We start from the raw sequence: 21,954 nt of genomic DNA on the forward strand, positions 1-21,954 counted from the left end.
TCGTTTTAAAGAGGTTTTCTTTGAATGGAAGTTTGGTATGAAAATTCAGAAATTAACGCGCAAATTAAACAAAAGGGGGACTGAAGGCAGAGCTAACCCCAAACACTCATTTTACAGTAAAAAACAGCGTTGTTATTGCGATAGCAAATATATGGACACTCTTGGCAGGTTCTTGCTGTCCCTGCCATGTTCCGCAACAAGTCCAAATTTACAACATGCCCCGCACATTGTAACTTTCACAAGCGGGTAAAAGCGCGCGAGCCCTGCTGAAGCAGAGATGAAATGAGTCGGCCCATCCCTATCGCCTGGAAAGTGCATAACATCACCCGTGTGTTAGAACTGCCATCAAATGCTCAAACAGAAAGTAAACCACCGGTCTTAAACGAGTATGAAACAATGTGGGGAGGGGGGCTGGGGAATCGCTCGAGTAGCAATAATAAACTTGAGATTTCAAGGGCGGTCGCGATCGCTGGCGCGCTTGCTATCTCGGCGAGTATCAGTGCGGTTTCAACGTGAAGGGACTGTGTGAAAAGAGCAAACAGAATCGTTGCGGTCAAAGGCGAAGGCACGCTATTCTCCCTACTGAAAGATAAGCATGCACGCACAAGCATATCCCACCCCCCCTCTGCCCCGCCACCGCTGCGGGGCAGTGGCGGAAGATGCATGCTCATACCAAAATGCCGAAATGCGGAGCAAAATTCCAAGATTGTCCGTGAGGAAAATTAGTTATATCAAGGTTGTCTCCCGCAGTTACTTTGCTACATAGAGGTTGCAATACATGTGTTCCTATGGAGGGACGGCGGGGAAAACTTCGTTATATCCAAGAATTCGTTATATAGAGGTTCATTATAAGCAGGTTTAACTGTACTACAGCGGTATGTCTGTTGCGGCATCGTGCAGAATCCGTATATAATGTGTTGGCTTCAGTGATTTCAGTGAGCATGCACGTCAGGTACCCAACACGTGCGCGCCAATGTCCAGCGTCATGCTCAGTCAGGACTCATGTTCCGGGGGAGCAGGTACACCTTCAAGGTACGACGTACTCAAGGCAGGGCACTGATAGCAGTGTCTTCGATGTGATTGTGCAAGACTGGGTATCCCAGTCGCAAGAGCTCATGTTGCCTAGTGGGTGTGAGCAAAAGGCGTTGCCTTTGGCTGGGCCACTGAGCTTCTAATAGTTACAAAAGTGTGTTATGGGTCCTTATGGGTAGTAGACGTGTCGTGGCTGTGTAGTGCAGGAGGCCGTGGGCGAACTTGGTCGCCTTTCGCAGCATTACGTCGACCCGCGCGTGCTCCGACTGGGTAAGTGTGTGGAAAGGGAGATGGTATGTGATGCGACTGATTACGCAGGCCTGCACCGGCTGCAGGAGATCATGTTCTCGTAGTCCTGAGGGCCTGTTTGGTACCTGTCGTATTATGTTGAGAATCTTTTCGGTGTGTCGGGACAAAAGAGAAACAGTGTAGTTTGCAATAGGATGGAAAGGTAGGCTAGTTGGTAATTCATGATGGTTCAGCGAACTGGGAGCGCGGGGTAAACACGGACACAAAGCAAAGAGGAGGCACACAGCACGAGAGTTCAGCGAACTGGGAGTGCGGGGGTAAACACAGACACAAAGCAAAGAGGAGGCACACAGCACGAGCGCTCGTGCTGTGTGCCTCCTCTTTGCTTTATGTCTGTGTTTGCCCCCACGCTGAACCATCATGAGTGTAGTTTGCTCTTCCGTTCGCTTGAACGTCGAAGCCAAGTATGCGAGCATGCTCCACCTGAGGGACGACAACGCCATCCACGTGCACAACGATCTGGGGTGGCGGCATGATGATAATAAAAAGCTCTAACTTTTGAGGGGAACAGTTCAAGCTGCGCTGTCGTGCGTAGGCGGTAACGATGTCGGCTGCCTGCTGTAGGCAATCCTGAATAGCCTCGTCGGAGCCTGGCGTCGACTAGATCGTTATGTCGTCTGCGTAAATTGCATAGGCGACATCGGGGATCTGATCGTGCTGCTGTGACACTCTTGCCAGGGCAATATTAAGCAGGATGGGGGATCCCTGAGAAGTGCCACAACCTGTAAGGTGAATCGTGTCCAAACGGTGTGGCCCTGTCCTGATGCTAGCTGTCCTGTCACACAGAAAGGAACGAATGTAATTGTGCATGCGGCTGCCTCAATGGGATTCTGTTAGATTCTGTAGGATCAAATTGTGTGCCATGTTATCATATACTCCTTTTAAATCAAGGGCGAAGATGGCCCTTGTCTGGGCACGCGATGGAGGGCACAGAACCTCGCCCTTGAGTTGTAGAAGCATGTCCTTCTAGATGGCTGTGCCCGGAATACAAACTATGAGGGCGAAAAGAATGACGTCTACTCGAGAAAAGGCTGCAGACAGCGTATAAGAGCGTGTTTCATTAACTTCCCAATGCATGAGGTAAGGGGATATCGGCCGCAGATTTTCTATGGCTATGGGTTTGCCTGGTTTAGGTACAGTAGAATATTGATGATACGATCACGGCTGATACGAAATTCGGGGTGATACGAATTTTTCTGTGATCTCGGCCGAGGCCCATTAATTTACTATGTGCTAGAGTATGGTTGTTACGAACAGATTTTTTACCCGAGCTGTTTGATACAAATAAACGCCACCCCACCGATGGCCGCAAAAGCAAGCAGCGTGCACACACGCGCTGAAATGCAGGCTGCCCCGCCAGTTTGGCACGTCAGCGCCGCCTGCGGGCAGCGGGCGGCGGGCGACAGACTCGAAGATGCGCGCAATCTCGAACGTCGGAGTGCGCCTTTTGCTTTCTCTTGAAGGCTCCAGATGCGAACTACCTTTGCGAACTGCTTTGGTAAATGGGGCTTCTTTAGGATTCCCGAAGAGGTGCCAGAGGCCCTTTCAGAGTCTGTGGAAGCCATTGAGGGTTGGGAATGCCTTGATGCCGGATGTTCGGCTGACGACTTTTGCACGGCGGATGACACTCTTGCCACTTGTGGTGCGGGCACGGTGGAAGATATTATCAACGAGGCTACGTGTGAGGTTGCCGATTCAAACGACGATGTCGAAGAAATGGACAAGTGCGACGGCGAAAGACCACCACCGGCGGCTGAAACTCTGCACGCGCTCGACGTCCTGAGGCGTGCTATGGCTGCTGAAGGAATCAGTGATGACACGTGCATGCGTTTTTACGGATTCCATAAAAGTCTGCTGAGTGACTTGACAAAAAAAAAAATGAAGCAGAAAGACATCAGAGGTTTTTTTCTCCAAAAAATAAATTTTTTTCGAGTTTCGAAAATGAGTTTGCCTCCGACTCGGTGTTAATTTAGTTAGTTTTGCATGTGTTCTGATGATACGAATTTCAGCTATTACGAATATTTTTTTGTGACCCCGCAAGATTCGTATCATCGAGATTCTAATGTATTAAAGCAATGTCGGCATGACACCATGCCTGTGGTAGTGTACCCTTATGCCAATAGTCATTGAAAAGGTTTGTACATGACTCAGATCTGGAGTCACCGAGGTTATGAAGGGCAGAATATCGAATGTGATCAGCGCCTGGTGCCGTGTTTCGATGGAGATCTTGAAGAACTACGTGAACTTGATCAACCGTTATGTTTGCGTCGAGTTCCTCGTTAGATTTCACCTTGTGTGGGTAGTCGAGATACTTGGGCATGGGACCAGTAGTGATGAAATGTCGTTCAAGTTCTTTGAGGAGGCCGGATTGATCGTTCTGTACATATGTGTTCAGCGATGTAGTTGGGGAAAAGTTTGCGTTTTGGCAGCAGGTGGATTTAGAAGGGCGTGACGTATCGACCATGTTTTCGCAGTGCCCAGGGTGCCTGAAAGATGCTCGCAGAAATGCCACCAGTTGCGGACGAGGTGCTGTGCGTATTCTTGTGCCTCGTGCGAGAGTTGGTCGATACGCCGGCGAAGCTTGCGATTGAGGGGTTGGCGCTTCCAACGCCGCGTGAGCCCTCTACGCACCTCCCACAGATGCAGAAGGTGTGGGTCTACGTCCGAGTTTGGAGTTTGCGGTTGTGGTAACGACTGTGCGTGTACGCGCATCTAGGTCATCACAGACTCTAGCCATTTGTCATACTCTGACTCTTCGGGAAGGTTCTGTCGGCGCTCTCTGAACCGCACCCAGTCCGTGATATGCATCTTCCGCTCGGCACAGCGTGCATTTTGTAGTGTTAGTATAGTGGCCACAATATAGTGGTCACTGCCAAGATGTTCGTCGAGAGGACCATGTGCTAATACTGGTCCTGTGTTTTTCGAAAAGGTGAGGTCGGGGCATGTCTTGTGAGACACTGTTCCCTGTGCAAGTAGGGTGTCTGGGATCAGTATGCAATGTGTATCGCAAGTTGCATATATCACCCCAGAGCCTAGTTCCCTTTGCTGCAGATTTGCAGTAACCCCAGACTGTGTGCTCGGCGTTGAAATCTCCGCACACAAAAAGGGTGCACCCAAGACGCCCTAATTTGATTAGGAGTTGATGAAATGAATGTGTGCGTCAGCAGGGTGAACTATACACGTTGAGTATATAGAAACTGCAACTTTTCTTGCCCTAGGTGATCATTTCAAGGATTTCATCAGGAATATCGATGCTTGTAGTATGAGTGTTTCATGTGATGTTGTTGGAAACTAAGACTTCAATGAGTTGAAAGTTACCTGCAAAAGAGTTGAAACCAGATGGAGAGGGGGAGCAGTTTGGCTCCTGTAGGAGAATTACATCTGGAGGGTTAGTGGTCATAGCATACTGTTGCAGGGAGCCCCTTTTTTGTCAGTATCCCCAGTAGTTCCGTGGCCATACCACAGTTTGGTGCTGGTTAAGGGACGTCATCATCATCTTGAGAGGAATTAGTTGGGCAGGAGTATGGGTGCGTCCGCCTTGGAGCTGTAAGTGGTGGCTGGGTCTGCACGGCTTGAGAATTTGGTAGGGAAGCGACGGACTCAAACCGTGAGACTAACTCAGCGAAGAGGAAGTGCGTGCGCTCCTCTGATGCCTGTATGACGGCAATTATCTTCTGCCAAAGCGCTAGAGACTCCTGCCTCGCACATCTATAGCTTCTTGAATTTTAGCATACGTACGCTCTATTGCTGACACCAGTTGCACATGCATCTGTGCGTAACGCGCTTCCATGTCGCGGCATAGCTGTGCGATTTCGGGCAAAGGATCGAAATTGGTATTTAGGGGTGGAGGAGGGCAGGACGTGCTGGATGTGCTATGGGGTGAAGGTTGAGGGGTATTGAGTTGTCCGGGACTCTGCTCCCAACTTACCTCCCGAGATGCCATCTTGGCTTTGCTGGTGGTCCCCAAAGCCTGTGGTTGCTGATGCTCCATGGTAGCGGTTGTAGTTGCCGGCTTGCCTAAGAGTGCCTTCTTGTAGGGTGACGGGGTTGCCTGTGATGCCGGGATAGCAGGGCGCTTCGCCTGGATGCTTGGTGAAGTTGACTAAAATCGGGATCAGGATTGGGACTGCAATTTTGTTCGTGCCTTGAAGCGGGATGTAGACCGCGCCTTTGAACGGGACCACCGACTGTTCGTCAGCGGTGCTGCAGACGCATCAGTTGTCGACGATGCTGAAAGAGCCTCATCAGTGAGTTTGGATTATCGACACCGCACTGCTCTCAAACGGTGACGTCGAGAGTGGGGCAATGGTCAGGTCGGTGTCCCAATTTGAAGCACGTTTTGCAGACCTGGTGTTGGGGGCGATAGCAGCGTAGCTCTGCTCCAAGGAAGCGGACGAAGCGAGGCACACGAAGGCCTTTGAAAGTATGAGTGCAATATTTGTCTGACCCATCATTCGCGCTTGTAGTATCTGGATTCCAGTCGCTTGCATTTCTTCTACCAGCCTATGTGAGACGGTACCTTGTTCCAGTCCCGGAACAATACCTTTACACGAATCATCGGGGGCTGCCAAATATCCATTTACACGGTAGGTGTGCTGGCCGAGTGACAGCTCTTGCACATTCAGGAGGGCGTCTGCGACATGTGATGATGGGGTGCATATGACGGCCAAGTTTTGCTCTGGACAGGTACGTCGGATGAGGTTTCTGCGGTCATTCGGACTCATTCCAGCAGCAGCCCAAAGGGCGGTGGCCAAGGTTGGTCTGGGCCATAGATCTAATCTGAGGCCTCCGGGAGGACGCAGGACAACCTTGTAATCTATGAATGGAAGAGGAGGTAGGTGCATTGCCGCACTCGGCCTCGGCTTGACCTGAGGGTTCTCAGAGTCAGCTGGGAAGGGCGACGCTGCTTCGAGAGCTGCGTCGTTGCAGGCGCGTCGCTTGTTGCGAACCACCTTCCAGCAGGCACCATTGTACCCGTCTTCCTCCTCCATGTTTGGGACGTTGGTGAAAGTGGTGGAATCTTTGTCCATGCCTTACCCAAGTTGATTGTGCAGCGATAGGAAGACTACTAATGTTGGGGTCCGACGATGCCCCGGTAGCACCTGCCTTGTCCGTGTCAGTGAGTGCCTCCTCAGCATCGCTGAGCATCGTAGGCGTCATTCGCTCGCAGTCGCTAGCAGGAACAGTGTATAATAGCGATGGTGATCCTAGACGCTGCTTCTGTTGAAGGTCATGGTGGCTGTCGCCAAGAGCGCAAGATTGAACACTGTCCACTGCAAGCGAGCGACATGCATCCGCGTCGCCGCACCTAGGCAGTACCAACACCAGCTCCATTAGGCTTAACAAGGCGTTCGCCAGCTCGGGATTCTGAAGGCGTGTGAATCGGCTAGAAATAGACTCGCAGTGTCTGCAGAGGCACTCGGGAGCTCCGATAACTCGGTGTGTCCAACTGTGCAGACGAATTGGATGCCGCACGTGACTATCATCCGAAAAAGAAGATTGAAACAGGAGCCCAAGTGAAACACGTCCACACACTGTGACCTCCTGGCGACAGATCTGCACTTGGAAATATGTCTGTGAGCCAGCTGTCGATAGCACTTTCAGAAAAATAATTAACGTATCTGCGCAAGCCTTGAGATTATCAGAGTAGGTGTATATATGTGTACGTATGTATTTATATTTGTGTTGTTGCTTTATTCACCGTGCTCACAGGACTGTGACTCGTCAGACAAGTGAATAAATGTTCCCTGGTTTCTGAGAATTAACTATGTTGGAAGTTAGCGCTCTGTCTCTATATATATGCCTTCATTTCTTCCTACCTTTTACATGCACTACTAGAAAACTTGCTGAATATGAGCTACCAACTAGCCCGCTTCGCATTTCTCATGGCATTTAAGTCGGGAATGATGAAAATTGTTGCTTTTAGACTGGTCCTATGCAAAATAAGTGCTGTATTTTTGTATTCATCATGAAAATGAAAATGCATTGATTTAATATACACCTGCTGATTGCATTGATTTAATATACACCTGCTGATTGTTTCCTTGATAATACAAATAACTTGGCATACAGTTCATTTGCATTTTTTCCGGTCCCAGGAAATCTGAATTGGCGAGCTTTTTTACTGTAAAGAGTTTTAAAATGTTGCTATGTGCCGAAGTATATGCCTGTTGTTTTTATTCTTTGCTTTCTTACAGTATAGCCTAATGAAGGCAGTAGCACCAGCAATGCCAACAAAGTCGAAGCTTTTGAAATTTTAATTTGACCTTGAATGCAGTTTTCATGCCACTTGCTATGTTACTCTCCATTTTTTCGCAGCTGGTATGCAAAGGCACCTGTTTTAGACTATGTATTCAATTTGATTGGTTGGAAATGCATATTTGTGCAATGTGGCTCAGATTTGTGCATTACTGATTGATTTTTTTTGTAATTGATGCAAGGAGCATTCATCGGCCAACGGTCTATTTAGGGTAATTATCCTTGTCCTGGAATTTCTAGCTGTGTGTATGAGGTGATGCAGAGCATCTCATTTTGCATAAGCTTTCATTCAAAGTCTTTGCAGTCTGAAGGGCTTATTGTTTCTGACCTTTCATTTGTCAACACGGAGTCATTTGCTAATGTGCATTTCGCATGGTTAGTGGGACCCGTAGTAGCAACGCCATCAAAAAGATAAGTGGTGGTTTATGGCAAGAAATCTGTAACATATAAAAAGCTTCTGATACCATGGTATGTAAGCTGTGATCTGATTGGATGCCACATAACTCCTTGATGAGAAGGGTGTAGGGCGAAATGATGGGGCTATTCCTCTCGCCTGCTTTTATTGTTTGAACAGTAATTCCAGTTTGAATGTAAAGCTTTAGGCCGAAGTTTTTGGGACTCAAAAAAAAAAAAAACGTTTCAAACAAAATCAACCACTCAATAAATATAAATGTGAAATCTGTTCAGTTAAAGAATAATACCAAAATGGCATAAAATAACGTCCTTAATTGCTCATTTATGTTTTCTCATTTGGATGTCTTTCAAAAGCTGCTATGCTTATAAATGAAGATATACTGCTAGAAAAACATTAGCAGCAAATAAGCTGTTAAACTACAATAGTAATGACTTTCTCCCAAATCTATTAGGGCAAAAGAAAAATCACAAGTAAAAATAGAGATGAGCAATCTACATTTTAAAAAAATCAGCCCTGGAGCCATTAAGGAGGCAGCCGAGTGTGTAGGACCGAAAAATCGCAGAGAAAAAAATTTTTTAATTAATATTTTGTGAACATTTTTCCGTCTTTCTGCCAATTTTTAAGCTCCAAAAAGCGATAATTTACTTGTTATATCACATCAAAGAAGACTCTTGAGCTCTGTTTGCAGAGATTTCGACGAAAAACACCACTTTTTTTGCGACGCGGGGCAGCCGTGTGACGAACGCCATAGCTGTGACATTGATCTTGTTTGAAAGAGCATTTTTTCGTCTTCAAATTCCTGCTCATCAGTAGCAAAAAAAAAAAAAAGCTACCGAAAAAGGAGCAAAGTATGCAATTCTATTGGCTGTTTAATGCATGTGACCGCGAGCTGGCCACATCATTATCTGAGCACGTCTTGCATTGTCTGCTTCGGGTAGCAACAGTGCACAAAAAAACTTGTTGCGCCACCATTTTGTCTAAAGCTGATGGCATTCGAAATCTGAAAGTGCTGTGGACAACCAAATCTGTGAAGCCTGAAGGAAAGCCAGAATTAACCAAAGGCAACATTGGACTGTATTAGGCAACATTATAAACATGTGCCTTGATAAGAATTTGCTTGAAAAGTCTAGGTAAATAAACAAATGTGTGAAACTCATTGTAGCCTTTTTTGTGTTAAACTAGCCACGTGATTGTAATTAGCTAATATAAATTGATCAGCGAAATTCTGTACACCGTCAAGACAGCTTCTTTAACTAGGGGTGTTTGCTTATTCGATTCAATTTGCGCTGGAATTTTACTGTTGGAAACCATTCGAATTTCCAGAAGACAAAGTCGTCAGATTGCCAATGGTCCCTTGGTGTGCATGTGTGGCAATAGACCACACATGCACACCAAAAGCTAGCAAGATGCACACGCGCTACAGCGCTGACGGGTGGAACTGCTCTGGGCCTATTTTCAGTGAGAAAAAGAAACTTTTTAATTCAAGCCAGTATGGCTGGCGTCGCACAGCATTGGAGAGGGGTGAAGGAGTTGCGATAAATAGGAGAGAGCAGACGTGTGACAGACAGGCACGATAGAGTGAAGAGAGGGGAGCGTATGGCAGGGAGGTGACCTTGAAAACCAAAACACATGGGAAGAAAGCAGGTCGGGTAGCTAGCTTGAAAAGGTCAACAAAACGCGCAACTCCCAAGGAGGATAACTTGGGAGAGTGGCTTGCACACACAAGGGTCACAGAGTCGCATTGTGGCACAGGCGAGTTTGTGCAGCCCCACTGACTTCATTATTCGTGATTCGTTTTGTGTAACAGCCGTTCTTACGTTTCCGAACGCATGCAGAGGGCATGCTGAGCGTAGTGTGAAGTGAGCAACAACAGGTTCTAAACATGAAACCAATCGCAGGTTATCAGTCTGTGGGGTAGCACAGGTGCATGCACTGAAACGATACGGCATTGATCCAGACAAGACACAGACGTAAGCAATCGGGTACAGTCGGCGACCGACAGTGTTGGCAGATGGTCTGGTCACTCTAGGCCGGCGATGCCAACGATAGTTTAACCAGACCAGTGATCAAAAACTGAGAGGAGACTAGTCAGTGGACCGACCTCCGAAAGATCGGTGGCAGTGTGAAAACACAGGCCTCGTCTGGCCATGCGGGGTGCTCAGAGTAGTGGGGGAACAAAGGACGGAGGGGTGCGTAACAAAAAAAATCACAACATGTTCACGGGGTGAATGATTATAAGAGAGTGAAACTCCGGAAATAAATAGGCAAATCATGAATCCTCCGTGAAATTTGCCCAGTCGATCATTAAAGACGTGACAAATGTTGTATGTATACGTAACAAAATTTTATTTGTAAATGGTAGTGAGACGAGGCTTCAATTGCCCCTTCATTATAACTAGCACACTAGCATGCATCGGAGCAAGTGCATCCATTCAATGAGAGCGAGCTCAGGTATGCCTCAAGCGGTATCCGATTAAATGGAAGCGATGCGCCTTCATCCAATTAGACTCGAGCACAGATGCACCATCTAGTGGTCTCCTATCACACTAAAGCATGTGTATCCTACGCGTTTGAATGGAGCGAGCGCCGGAATGTCATTGAGTGAGCACTCAGAGTACTAGGGGTTGCTATGACAGACGACGGGGGACTAGCCTACACCTTAAGGAGCTTCGCCCCTTAAGCAATCGGGCAGAGCGACAGCTAGAGGGCTGCGGAGGCAGGGTTGGTGTTTAACATTGAGTTTATGGGCACCTCATTGATGGCTTTTCGGTGGTCGAAAGTGGCATCCCGAGAAGATGGTGGCGCTCAGAGTCGTTTGTTAAGTGTGATTTTGGGCCATTGAAATAATGTATATTTTAGGTCATACAGGTACGTTCGTTTTAAGCTATCGTTTGTTTTAAGTGGGGCCGTTATATGTAGGCTTGACTGTATTAGAAAAATATTTTAGAAATATTCTAATAATCTGCGATTCAATTTGCACCCATACTTCAATATTCATTGCTTCGACCCAAAATTTTGCTTTTTGCACAGCTCTAGTCCTAACTGATGATGCATGCTCTGAATGTTTACAAACACATGTTCTGGATAGCAGGATATGTTATATGTTATGCTCAACATATAACAGTTCTACATTGCTGTACACAATACATAACAGTTTAAGTGTCAATGACTCTAGCAAAACATTTTTTCGAAGGGGTCCAAGTGTGCGAACAGCCTGGTCAAACAAACTACTTTAGTTAACTGCACATTAATTTTACGACCTTCGTGTCAGTATTGCATTATATGACCTTTGTTATTGTTATGTAAATTCGGTATTTGCAAGAAGTAATGAATTTATTAATATTTCAAATACTCGAATATTTCTGTTAAGCTTTCTATATGTAGCCCTGCCCCTCTTTCGTGTTAAGTGTCAACGACTCCAGCAAAACATTTTTTCAAAGGGGTCCAGGTGTGCGAACAGCCTGGTCAAACAAACTACTTTAGTTAACTGCACAATAATCTTACAACCTTCGTGTCAGTATTGCATTATATGACCTTTGTTATTGTTACTCTAAATTCGGTATTTGCAAGTAGTAATGCATTTATTACCATTCAAAATACTCCAATATTTCTGTTAAGTTTTCTATATGTAGCCCTGCCCCTCTTTCGTGTGTTCTACCAACATATCCTTGATTTCTTTCAATGCCAGTGCAAAACGGGAGCCGTCTGTCTGCCTTAGTTCAGGGAGTGGTTTTGTTGCAATGCTACATGTTGGGTAGGGCTGCTTGCGTCACACGTGCATTTGAGCACTTTCCCACGGAGATGCAATAGACACGTTTCCCTCTTCAATATCATACGTGTGTCAGATTTTCTCGTTCGTGCTCCTTCTTTGTGGCTTGAAGTAATGCCCCCGCTGCTTCATAGCGCTCATAAAGTCAGCGCGTGCAGTATTGTCGCAGTGACACTTTCCCATTGGTTGCCCTATAACGCCACGAACGGCAACGCGCTGGCTCAAAACACTGTATATTTTACAGAGCCAGCGTGACTGCCAACTCTGTAAACATGAGGAATGCAAGCAGCTGCCCCATGGATCTGTACACAACTGAACAAAAATTACTTCATATTATTCCCGTCGTGAGGCGCTACATGATGGGTTCTCTCCCCCATGACCTCAAGGCCCACTCAAAGGCTAGAATGGGCAAGAGCAGGATAGGGCCAGAGGAGGTGCTGGTTCTATCTTGAGGGTACTGTAAATAATTCATTACATAAATAATTGCATACCTTTCTGGAGTGTGTGAGCAAGGTTGTGTGGGAAAATAATACGTGATAGAGAATGCCAAGGCATTTCGATGCAACTTTTTGCACAGATATCACGGCTTGTGATAATCCTAAGTGGTCTTATGTCATTTAAGTGGACATGCCTTGAGCACTGCCTATCATCACTTTTGTTTGTATTGTAACTTGTGCTCTAAAGAAAAATAAGATTAATCAGTTAGCATGAGGTCATTGATGATAAGTGTGTCACAGTTTCTGATGTCATTGGTAGAAAAGAATTTTGCCAAAAAAATCAATATTGCATCTTTGCTGCATAAATTTTTAACTGCTGAGTAATGACATTTACAAGTCCCATGTTTCATTCAATGCAGTTGGTTATGACTATGGTGGAGTGACCACCAACAGCAAACGAGAACCGGATCACTCCAACAAGCGCAACATCCAGCTCAAAGATATGCACTGGTGAGACCTATAGGGAGCTGCATTTTTTCATTTATTGACGCCATATGTCTCCCTTTCTTTCTTTTTTTTTGTAGTTCTTTATATTTTCCTGGCACCATCTGTGGTGCACCTCTGATCTTTCGTATCTTGTTTGCATGTCTCTTCTTGTGATGTGGGGCTGAGTTTCCTTTTTTCTTTCTTTTTTCTAATCTGACCTTTTTCCTGTCTGGCCTTACTCCGGCTGTCGGCTCCTACTAATGGGAACGCATGGACCCAGTCTGTACCCTGGTGACCTGTATCCGTACACGCGGAAGCCACTCTTCCTCATCATGGATAGCGACAACAGCCATGTGTTCCAGCACATGCCGCGCTTTTTTGGTCAGCCACTGGTTGCGCTCATGTCTCCTGAAGATGTGCCACCTGCTTTCCATGGTAAGCACACCAGCTCCTATACCACATTATTGACATGGCTCTGCAGCTGCTGGGACATGCGTCTTAGAAAATACATGCATTGAACATGGACTGAATGGTGGACATGAGCCTCATGGGTTGCGCAAAATTATTTTGTGATGGAGGAGGAACGTACATCTTGTGATGCATTTCACAAGCAATTAACAGTATTAAACATTTTAATACATGCTGAGATGTCAAAACGGATTGCCAGAAACACTTCTGCATATTGTAAAAGTTACAGGTACAGCTTCATCAGTTGGTAATTTTGTATCATTAAATGATGCTTCTAACTCACATGACCAAAATTATAAGTGTTACTGATTTTTTAAATAAGCTTTATATAATGAATTTACAGTATAGACCGCTTCTAACGTAAGTCGCGGGAGTCACGATATCCTCACCTCAGTTAAACCTGAATATAACGAAATTGATAAATTCCCAGTAAAATCAGTAAAATTTTTTATAAAGAGGTTTTCTCTAAATGGAGGTTCGGTACGAAAATTCGGAAAATAAATGCACAAATTAAACAAAAGGGGGACTGCAAGCAGAGCTAACCCCAAACACTCAGTTTACAGTAAAAAAGTGCGTTATTATTGCGATAGCAATTATATGGACCCTCTCGGCGGCTTCTTTCTGTTGTCGCCATGTTCCCCAACTAGTCCAAATTGACAACATGCCGCCGCGCATTGTAACTTTCACAAGCGGGTAAAAGCATGTGAGCGCTGTTGAAGCAGAGCTCACATGAGTCTGCCCATCCCTATCTCCTGGAAAGTGCATAACATCTCCCACATGTTAGAACTACCATGGAATGCTCAAACAGAAAGTAAACCACTTGTCTTAAAACGAGCATAAAACAATGTGGGGAGGGGGGAATCGCTCAAGTAGCAATAATAAACTTGAATTTTGAGGGCCGTCGCGATCGCTGGTGCAGTTGCTATCTCTGCGAGTATCAGTGTGGTTTTAACGTGAAGGGACTGTGTGAAAAGAGCAAACGCAATCGTTCCGGTCAAAGTCAAAGGCGCGCGATTCTCTCCACCGAAGGATAAGCGCGGGCGCGCAAAAGCATCTAACCCCCTCTCCCCCTCCGCATTCGCGGGGCAAAGTACGCGTGAGAGATAACATAAAAAGTGATAGACGCGTGTGTTAGGACGAAGCAGGGAAACGTTCGCACGTGAAGTACTTGAGGCATATCACATACAAATGAAGGGAAACAAATCTGTCAAAGTCCCGTCGATCACTTTGTACAAAAAGAAATACCTGTTTCTAGAAAGTGCTGTGCGATTGCTTTATTCTGTTTGGGTTTTCGTGCGTGCAATGTGATAGTCACTTGTGCTGCACCCCCTCTTTGTGCGCATTCTAGAAGCATATATATTTCAATGATGTGTGGAAAATAAACGCGTTGAAAGTCTGGTGCCCTATCTTGTCTCCTCCCTTTTTTTTCCTTGCTAGTATCAGATGTGCCACAAATATTTTATTAAGCTATGCACCAACTCTCCTAACGTCACACTGTGCTAAAGCAACATGACAAGAATTCACACAAAAAATACACTGTAGCAATAAACTGTGTGTGTGTGTGCGTGCGTGCATGCGTGTGTGTGAGAGAGAGAGAGAGAGAGCAGATTGAGAAGCAAAACTATAGCGGCAAAGCTGCCCCCAAACGTGCGACCAATGTTTGGGGACATTCGTTACTGAAAAACAAAGGCTGAGCAAAAAAGAGCACCTTTTATTCTCGGTGCCGCAAAATGCGTTTATTGCCAAGGCCGAAGACACACGCACACAATGCAAATGTTCAACGGTTTCACAATAGGCGAGCTTTCTTGGTAGCGATGGCAACTTTCTTGCAGATTTAAAGGTGTCGGTTGACATCCCTGGCGTAAAAATCCAATTGTGTCACGATGAAAAAATAGAGGTCCTGGCACGTGAACGTGGGATTGTGCTGGTCGCAATCCAGCCTCCTCACATCGCACTCATCCGACTCGTCCAAGACCTTCCAAAACAGGTCCGCACAGAGACCTTTCTTATCAAGAGAAAATGAAATAGATTCGTATGGAACTTGCATGAAGTGTAGCATCTTTATGCTGGGGTGCCTAATGCTTCCTTTCTTGAAGCTCCGGTATGTAGCTAAGTATGCATCAGAGCCAATGACCGGAGCTTCTGAACTGACGCCCTGTAGACAAAAGTGGCATTCTTCATGCTTGGTTATTTTGTGTACAACATATCTAGATTTAGTACACAACTATGTCGTCTGGTGAACCTTTGAAGTAGCTGTGCTCATTACTCATTTGGTAAGGAGTAATACATATGGCAATGATCTCATTTCCAGTAGCCCAGCTTCAATCTCCGTGCACAAACTAGCTCTTTTTAACCTTTGAGCTTCTCTAACGGTCTTTAATGTGCCTTCCACAGAAACGAGCACAACATTTGGTTCCCCGAAGGCAGAACGGAATTGTACCCACTTTTACACACCCGGGCACGAAACAGCGTGGTATAGTTCATACACTTGCCAGCACGTCCACAAACGACTGCGGGTACTCGCGCAAACGTTACCAAGTACACTGCAGCGGGCTGTTCGCAACGGTCGTGCGGCCGTCCGTGTCTGTCGCGGCTTTTTGCAACTGGCCGGGCAAACTCCGTCGGGCCCCCACGCGGAGTCAAGCAACGGAACAGGGTCAAGCAGAGCTCTGCAGTTGGAGAACTGGCAGGATCTAGTAACATTGACCAAAACAATGTTTGCAGCGCTAGCACTCCTATCAGAGGGCCCAGATGCATTGTGTTGCTGTCATATAATAGTGCCTGAGCAGAAGTGGTCAGTTCGCGTTGTTTCGCATAGGGACTGTGCACATCGTATCTGTTAACAGTGAAGTGCAAATTGTGATGTGCTATTTTCTTTATGAAAGTGCACGACATAGGACATTTATTTTGCACTCTAAATATAGCTGTGTCGGGTCTTTCTTGTGTGCCCAAGACTTTTACCACAAGTAGCACAAATGGAGATCTTCAGCTGCACGTCAATCAGAAAAAGTTACTGTGGGCTGAAAATAAAAAAAAAATATCAGAACCTCAAAGAAAAGCTTGCAGACTTTCTTGAGCAACTTGGTATATATTGGCTTTGTCAAGGTAACAGCATGCAATTGAGGTTTAAAAGTCGTATCAAAGCCAGTAAAACAGGCTCGCATAAAGTGAATAGCGAGGAGAATAAATTTCTCATTGTTTGAAGGAAAATTGTACTTGTCTCTCCCTTTTTTCTTTTTCAATCGCCAAAATAGGGTCGTGTAACAGTTTTCTTGTTAAAATATGGTAGTCATTTATTGATGAACATATTTATTATGATCTTCCACAATCGAATGCTCGTTATATTCATGTAAATACTCTGCTTGAAAGCATAATTTTTATCAAGCTGAGCTAAATAAATGCTTTTTCTTGTTTTTTTCCTCATCATTGTAAGTATACTCCATGCATTATTTTCAGGCAACATATTTGGATGCACTTGCCATGTTAGCATTTCATTTTTGAGGGCACTTCTGATAAGCCGAGCTCCTGATAAGACTAAGACGAACAAATAATTATTGTCCATTCAAATTCAGGGGCGGAAGTGCTGCGCCAATCGTGCCATTCTGCACCAAGCTGACCTGCTGCTCCACGCTGCGCCCAAACTGCAATTTGCATGTGCAACGCCCAATTTAGTCGAGTTTTATCATCTGCAGTCGAGCCCGCTTATAATGAACCTGAGCCTGACGCTGCATCGGTTCGCTGTATATTGAAGTTCGTAGTAAATGAAACACAGCTTTTAAAAAAGTTGCGAGTGAAAACACAAACTTTTTTGCCCAAAAAAACTCCATGATGCACGTGTTTCGAAGACCAGAAGCGATAAGGGCGGTCTGTAGTTTATTTCAAACAGCAGCGTGCTTGTTCGCCGAGGTCCGTGGCATAAGCTGCATAGGGGACTGCATAGTTCCGTCGTTCTCGCAATTCGATTTCTCCGAATTGCTCTTGTCATGTACGTACTTCATTCACAATGCCCTAATCGGTGCACGGTTCCACGGTGTCGGCATCATCATCGGCCGTAATAAAACTATCGTAACAGATGTTCCACCCGTTCTCTCATGTCGGAGTCGACGGCGCGCTGCCACAAATCGGGCCCGACGTCGACGAAGTCGGCCTCGCGAAAACAGTTTCATGCGCATGTAGTCGTCACCACCGCCCACGAAATATTCACCATCTCCACAACCGAATACCGGGACATCCGAAGCGGCAAGTTGGCTGCCAGGTGGTCAACAACTATAAGCAAGCGCTCCTCAATGTGTCACCTGACGCGCGAATTACGCTCAAGCCAAGTGGTCCCACTTTTGACGTTTTGTTGAGCAGCAGGAAAAAGCCTGCAAGTCCTCCCTTCTGCCATCCTGATCACACACGCACACCAAGATCGAGCAAGATGCGCACACGCGACACACATGCTAGAACGCACGGAACAGCTCTGGGCCCATTTCTAGTCAGAAAACGAAACTAACTCGAGCCAGCGCGGCTGGCGTCGCGGAGTGGTGGAGATGAGGGGTTGTGATCAAAAGAGGAGAGCAGATTTTGGAGAGAAGGGCAAGGAGTTGCGATAGAGTGAAGAGAGGGAAGAACACGATGGGAGGGTGACCTTGAAAACCAAAACACGCGGGAATGAGGTATGTCGAGAAGCTTGCTTGAAAGGTCTGCGAAACGCGCGCGTAGAAAAACTTGAAAGAGTGCCTCCGCGCGCAAAAGTCAAAGCACGGCCACCTGGATCGGCGCGCGCGGCGGTGTTCAAAGAATTGGCAGTCGTGGTCAAAAAATCGTTTTCTTGCGCCGGCGGGTTCGCGTTGCCTCACCGACTTTGATATTTCACGATTTGTTCTGCGCAAATAATAGCTGTTTTTATGCTTTCGCACGCGTGTGGAGGGCATGCTTAGCGCCGACCCCGTTCGCTGTAATCAATCGGTGGCGCTCGGAGACGTTCGTTATAAGTGCGATTTTGTGTCTTTGAACGAATGTATATTTTCACGGTCACGCGGATATTGTTCCTTTTAAGCAAAAGTTCGTTTTAAGTGGGGCCATTATATGTGGGCTCGACTGTACCGAGCAACACGCGTGGGCTACACAAAGGACGCAACCGCGTCCATATTTAATTACTTCAGTCTCGTCATATTTCGGGTAATTCATGAATATAGCGCCCCATGAACTGAATGCATAAATCTTGTTAAGGTGGCGTTCGTGTGCATACCTCATTATGCGACTTTATATATTTTAACTGCAAACGTGTTAGTGAAACTATAAAGGTGGCAGTGTTGCTAAATATTTGCCACTGCGTTGCCGAAGAACCGCCAAGCACTGCTCCTGCTCTGCGGTGGAGACCGCGAAATCATACAAACTGAAAAATATAAACATCAGTTTCACCGCCGAAGCGATGACTGCAATAGCAACAATTAGTAATGTTGTAATGGTTGTACACTAGTGTGAAACGAGCCTTCACCCCTTCCCTCTGTAGGGGAACTCTGCTCACGGCTATTCTTATTGCAATAGGAAATATATGGGCACTCTCGACAGGTTTCTGCCATTACCGTCCTACCCTGTAAAAGTGCAAATGTACAACATACCCACGGGCATCTTGTGTTCCGCCCATGGGTAAAAGTGCGTGAGCCACACCATTACGCATGTAAAGCTGCCTAGCGCAAACCGTTCCCGAATGACTGGAAACCATCTAGATAATCTTAGGACCTTCTGATGAGATTTACGTGCACAATGCGTACGTGACAGTTTGTTCTGGAATTTACGTGGCCGATAGCGATAACGCTGGAATCTTCGATTGCATATGTGTAAATGCCGACGCACTTTGCTGCTTAGCAGATTATAGATGGCTGACGTTTTATGTTTGCTGCTATCAGTCTACAGCTTGTATTGCTTTTAGAGTGACATTTCGGTTTCCAGGCACAGATTTGCCCAAACAAAAAGTTCACTCATGAAAACAGCGGTTGCTGCCTTCGTTAACATCTCAGCCTCGTGACAGTACGAAGGCTGACAGTGAACTGTTTTGGATCTGACATCGTGACACTCTACAAAACGCTGGTGTAAGAGTATGGCCGCTCCAGGGAGAAGTGCTCTTATCGCAGAATCTCTTTTCATTGAGCACACACCATGTAAAACGGTTTACGAGCCGTGTGATGATGCTTGCCGATAGCGTGTGCAACAGCTATGGCAACCACGTCCTTAGAATAAAACTTCACCACTTCTGCTCAAGCGACCTCTTGCTTTCCCCCACGTATATATATGCTCGGTCAAGGGGGGCGGCGTGTTTCCTTTCTACTTGAGCATTCCAGAACACATCTAACACGCGATGGTTGATATCACGTGCATCCTACGAGCAGCAGAGATCACCTGCCTCATTCAATATCTGCTTGAACAGCCCTCATCATCCCAGCTTGTGCGATTTTACGCTCGGGTAGAACGAACGATGCGTGGGGAATGTTATAAACTTGGTAGTCTACGCTGAACATGGTGGCGCCGGCGAAAACCTGTCGAATATTCATCAATGAAAAATTTTTCACTTCATTGCATAGCGATAGCGCGGCGAGCTGATCTAAATTTTCTCACTGTTCTCATGTCGGCTGTGGAACTTTAATAACCGGAACACAAGTTTTTTTACATTGGTTTTTATTGAGCCTTATGGTTTAGTATGAAGATAACTTTTATTATATTGGCTCATCTCTAGTTTTGAGTTGCTGTTCATGTTGGATGCCGTGTTTTAATCAAATTTTGAACATTGCAACATTTTAACATTAAATTTTTAATTCGTCGGATGTGTAGTAGCTATCCAGAGCACCGCTTATGTTTTTTTTTTTTTTTTGATGTGCTGTGCTTTCAGCTTTGATGTGTTAAGGTTTAGTATGTATCAGTTTAGTGTAGGTTTGGTTGCTTGATCAGCATTGCATGCTTAGTAAATACTACTGACATTTTTTGTATTTACCAGAAAGCGAAAAGTTGTAATTAACAGGGACCTGTGACCCAAGAAATTTGCTCCGAAACTGAATTTTGATGCTCCAAAACGCGCCTTTTGGTGCTCCTGAGCTGCTCCAAAACTCTCGGGTTCCTGCTCCAAAACTGCATGCATTATTCATTTTAGAGCAGCTCACAAAGCTGCTCTAAAAGGCTGAAGCCCGCTTCCACCCCTGAAATTCATCTTAACGGGAGTCTGCTGAACTGCAAGGCATGATAACTATATTGATCACAAGCGGTATGGCAATATTCTAGAGCTCATTGTGCTTAATGATAGTTATGTGTGCAAAATGCATGCGGGATCTATCAGTGGCAGTTGAACTGACCTACAGGCAAGACGCTACATTTGTCACAGCCTTGTCCTTGCCATCGATACAACAGATGCCTTGTAAATGCTGATGTAGACATATAGGCTGAATATTGAAGCTAATAGGTAATAAACAGAATGCTCTTTGAATGAACTCTTGTGGGGCCATGTAAAAACGAGGCAATCGGAAAATGTTTCTTATTAATAAATCAAGCCTTGGTGATATATTTCAGTTACATCAAAATGAAGCTGATGTAATGGCTTTTCGTACAAATTGAAGGTTTTACATAGTAATAATAAGACTGTCCTTTGGAAGACTTGTTGAAGAAACCTAAAAAAAAGTTGGTTTCAACAAGAATACTTGATACAAAATTCTACAGTTTAAAAAAATTTAGTATAGCTCATTCTCTCTTTTTTTATATTGGAAAAAGTTTGGTACTCATATCTGCAATACTTTTTTAGCGTGCTTAAAAAAGTGCTGTATTCATGCCCAGTGGTGCTTGTGCCACTCAACAAAACAGTTCCACGCAGTAGTAAAAAACATTTGTAAAAAACATTTGTTATCAGATCACTTTTCTTATTCTCACAACAGAGCTTGGCATTCTTGCACCTCTCTGCTTTTTCTCGCTTGTGGAATGCATGCCTCACAGATGGTGTGGAGGAGGTGAAGCAGTGCACTCTGGTCTGAAATTGTCAAGATTGAGAAGCTGATGTTAAGTTTTTTGAGGCTCTATAAAACTCAAATAAACTAATGTGAACAAACTTGGCTACTTGCAAGAAATAGATTGTGAAACTACTCACCTACGAGTACTGGCTGAAGTCCCAGGTTGATCCAAATCGCTCTCTTAAACAAAAGCCGAACCGTCAAAGTAATCTTTGGACTCTTTGCTGCTCGACTCATCGCAAAACAAAACTATTGTCGAAGCAGTGAAATCAGGTGATGCATGTCGGTTTCTTCGCGCTGCCTTACGCGAGCCTGATGCCATGGTTCGCTACGTTTACTGCCACCACTACCCACAAATCTTTTTCTCAGGTATCACCGCCTATCGGAAAATCGGCAAACTATGCTGAAATTGAAAGTCTAGTGGTTAAACGACACAATTAACAGCAATACAACTAAAGAAAACACAAAAATTTACAACTTTGTCCCGTGGGGAAAGCCGTGGACCTTATATGATAGACGTTCGAATGCAGTGGTCCCACAAAAGTTGAGAGCATATGTGAGAGGCTGCAATTATTGTAAGTGTAGTGACAAATACGGGCTCTGCTATAGGAACCACAAAGAAGGCGTTTGTTGTGGCAGAGGCTCGTGCTGCTGAAGCTGCTGCTGAAACCGCTGGCTGCTGTTTCGCTGCTGTTAGGCCCATTAGATGGTTGCCTCACCCTGGTGTGGCGTCTAACAGTATTCGTACATTTGGTGGAGGTGCTGGGTATCGATCCCAGTACCTCTCACTAAAGCAAAAAAGAAGTA

The 21,954-nt window shown here is 45.5% G+C and overlaps 1 protein-coding gene across 13 annotated transcripts in view; it reads left to right on the forward strand.

Moving 5' to 3' along the window:
* The window catches only part of LOC119187847 (protein SCAI), a 160,688-nt gene that overhangs the window by 49,632 nt on the left and 89,102 nt on the right, over positions 1-21,954 (forward strand). For all 13 annotated transcript variants that reach the window (XM_075878757.1, XM_075878755.1, XM_075878753.1 and 10 more), the window contains exons 9-10: positions 12,640-12,730; positions 12,987-13,141. In XM_075878757.1, coding sequence (XP_075734872.1) covers positions 12,640-12,730; positions 12,987-13,141 — 246 coding nt within the window. The remainder of the gene's footprint in view (positions 1-12,639; positions 12,731-12,986; positions 13,142-21,954) is intronic.

Source organism: Rhipicephalus microplus, chromosome X (assembly GCF_043290135.1).
Source record: "Rhipicephalus microplus isolate Deutch F79 chromosome X, USDA_Rmic, whole genome shotgun sequence".
Lineage (NCBI taxonomy): Eukaryota > Metazoa > Arthropoda > Arachnida > Ixodida > Ixodidae > Rhipicephalus > Rhipicephalus microplus.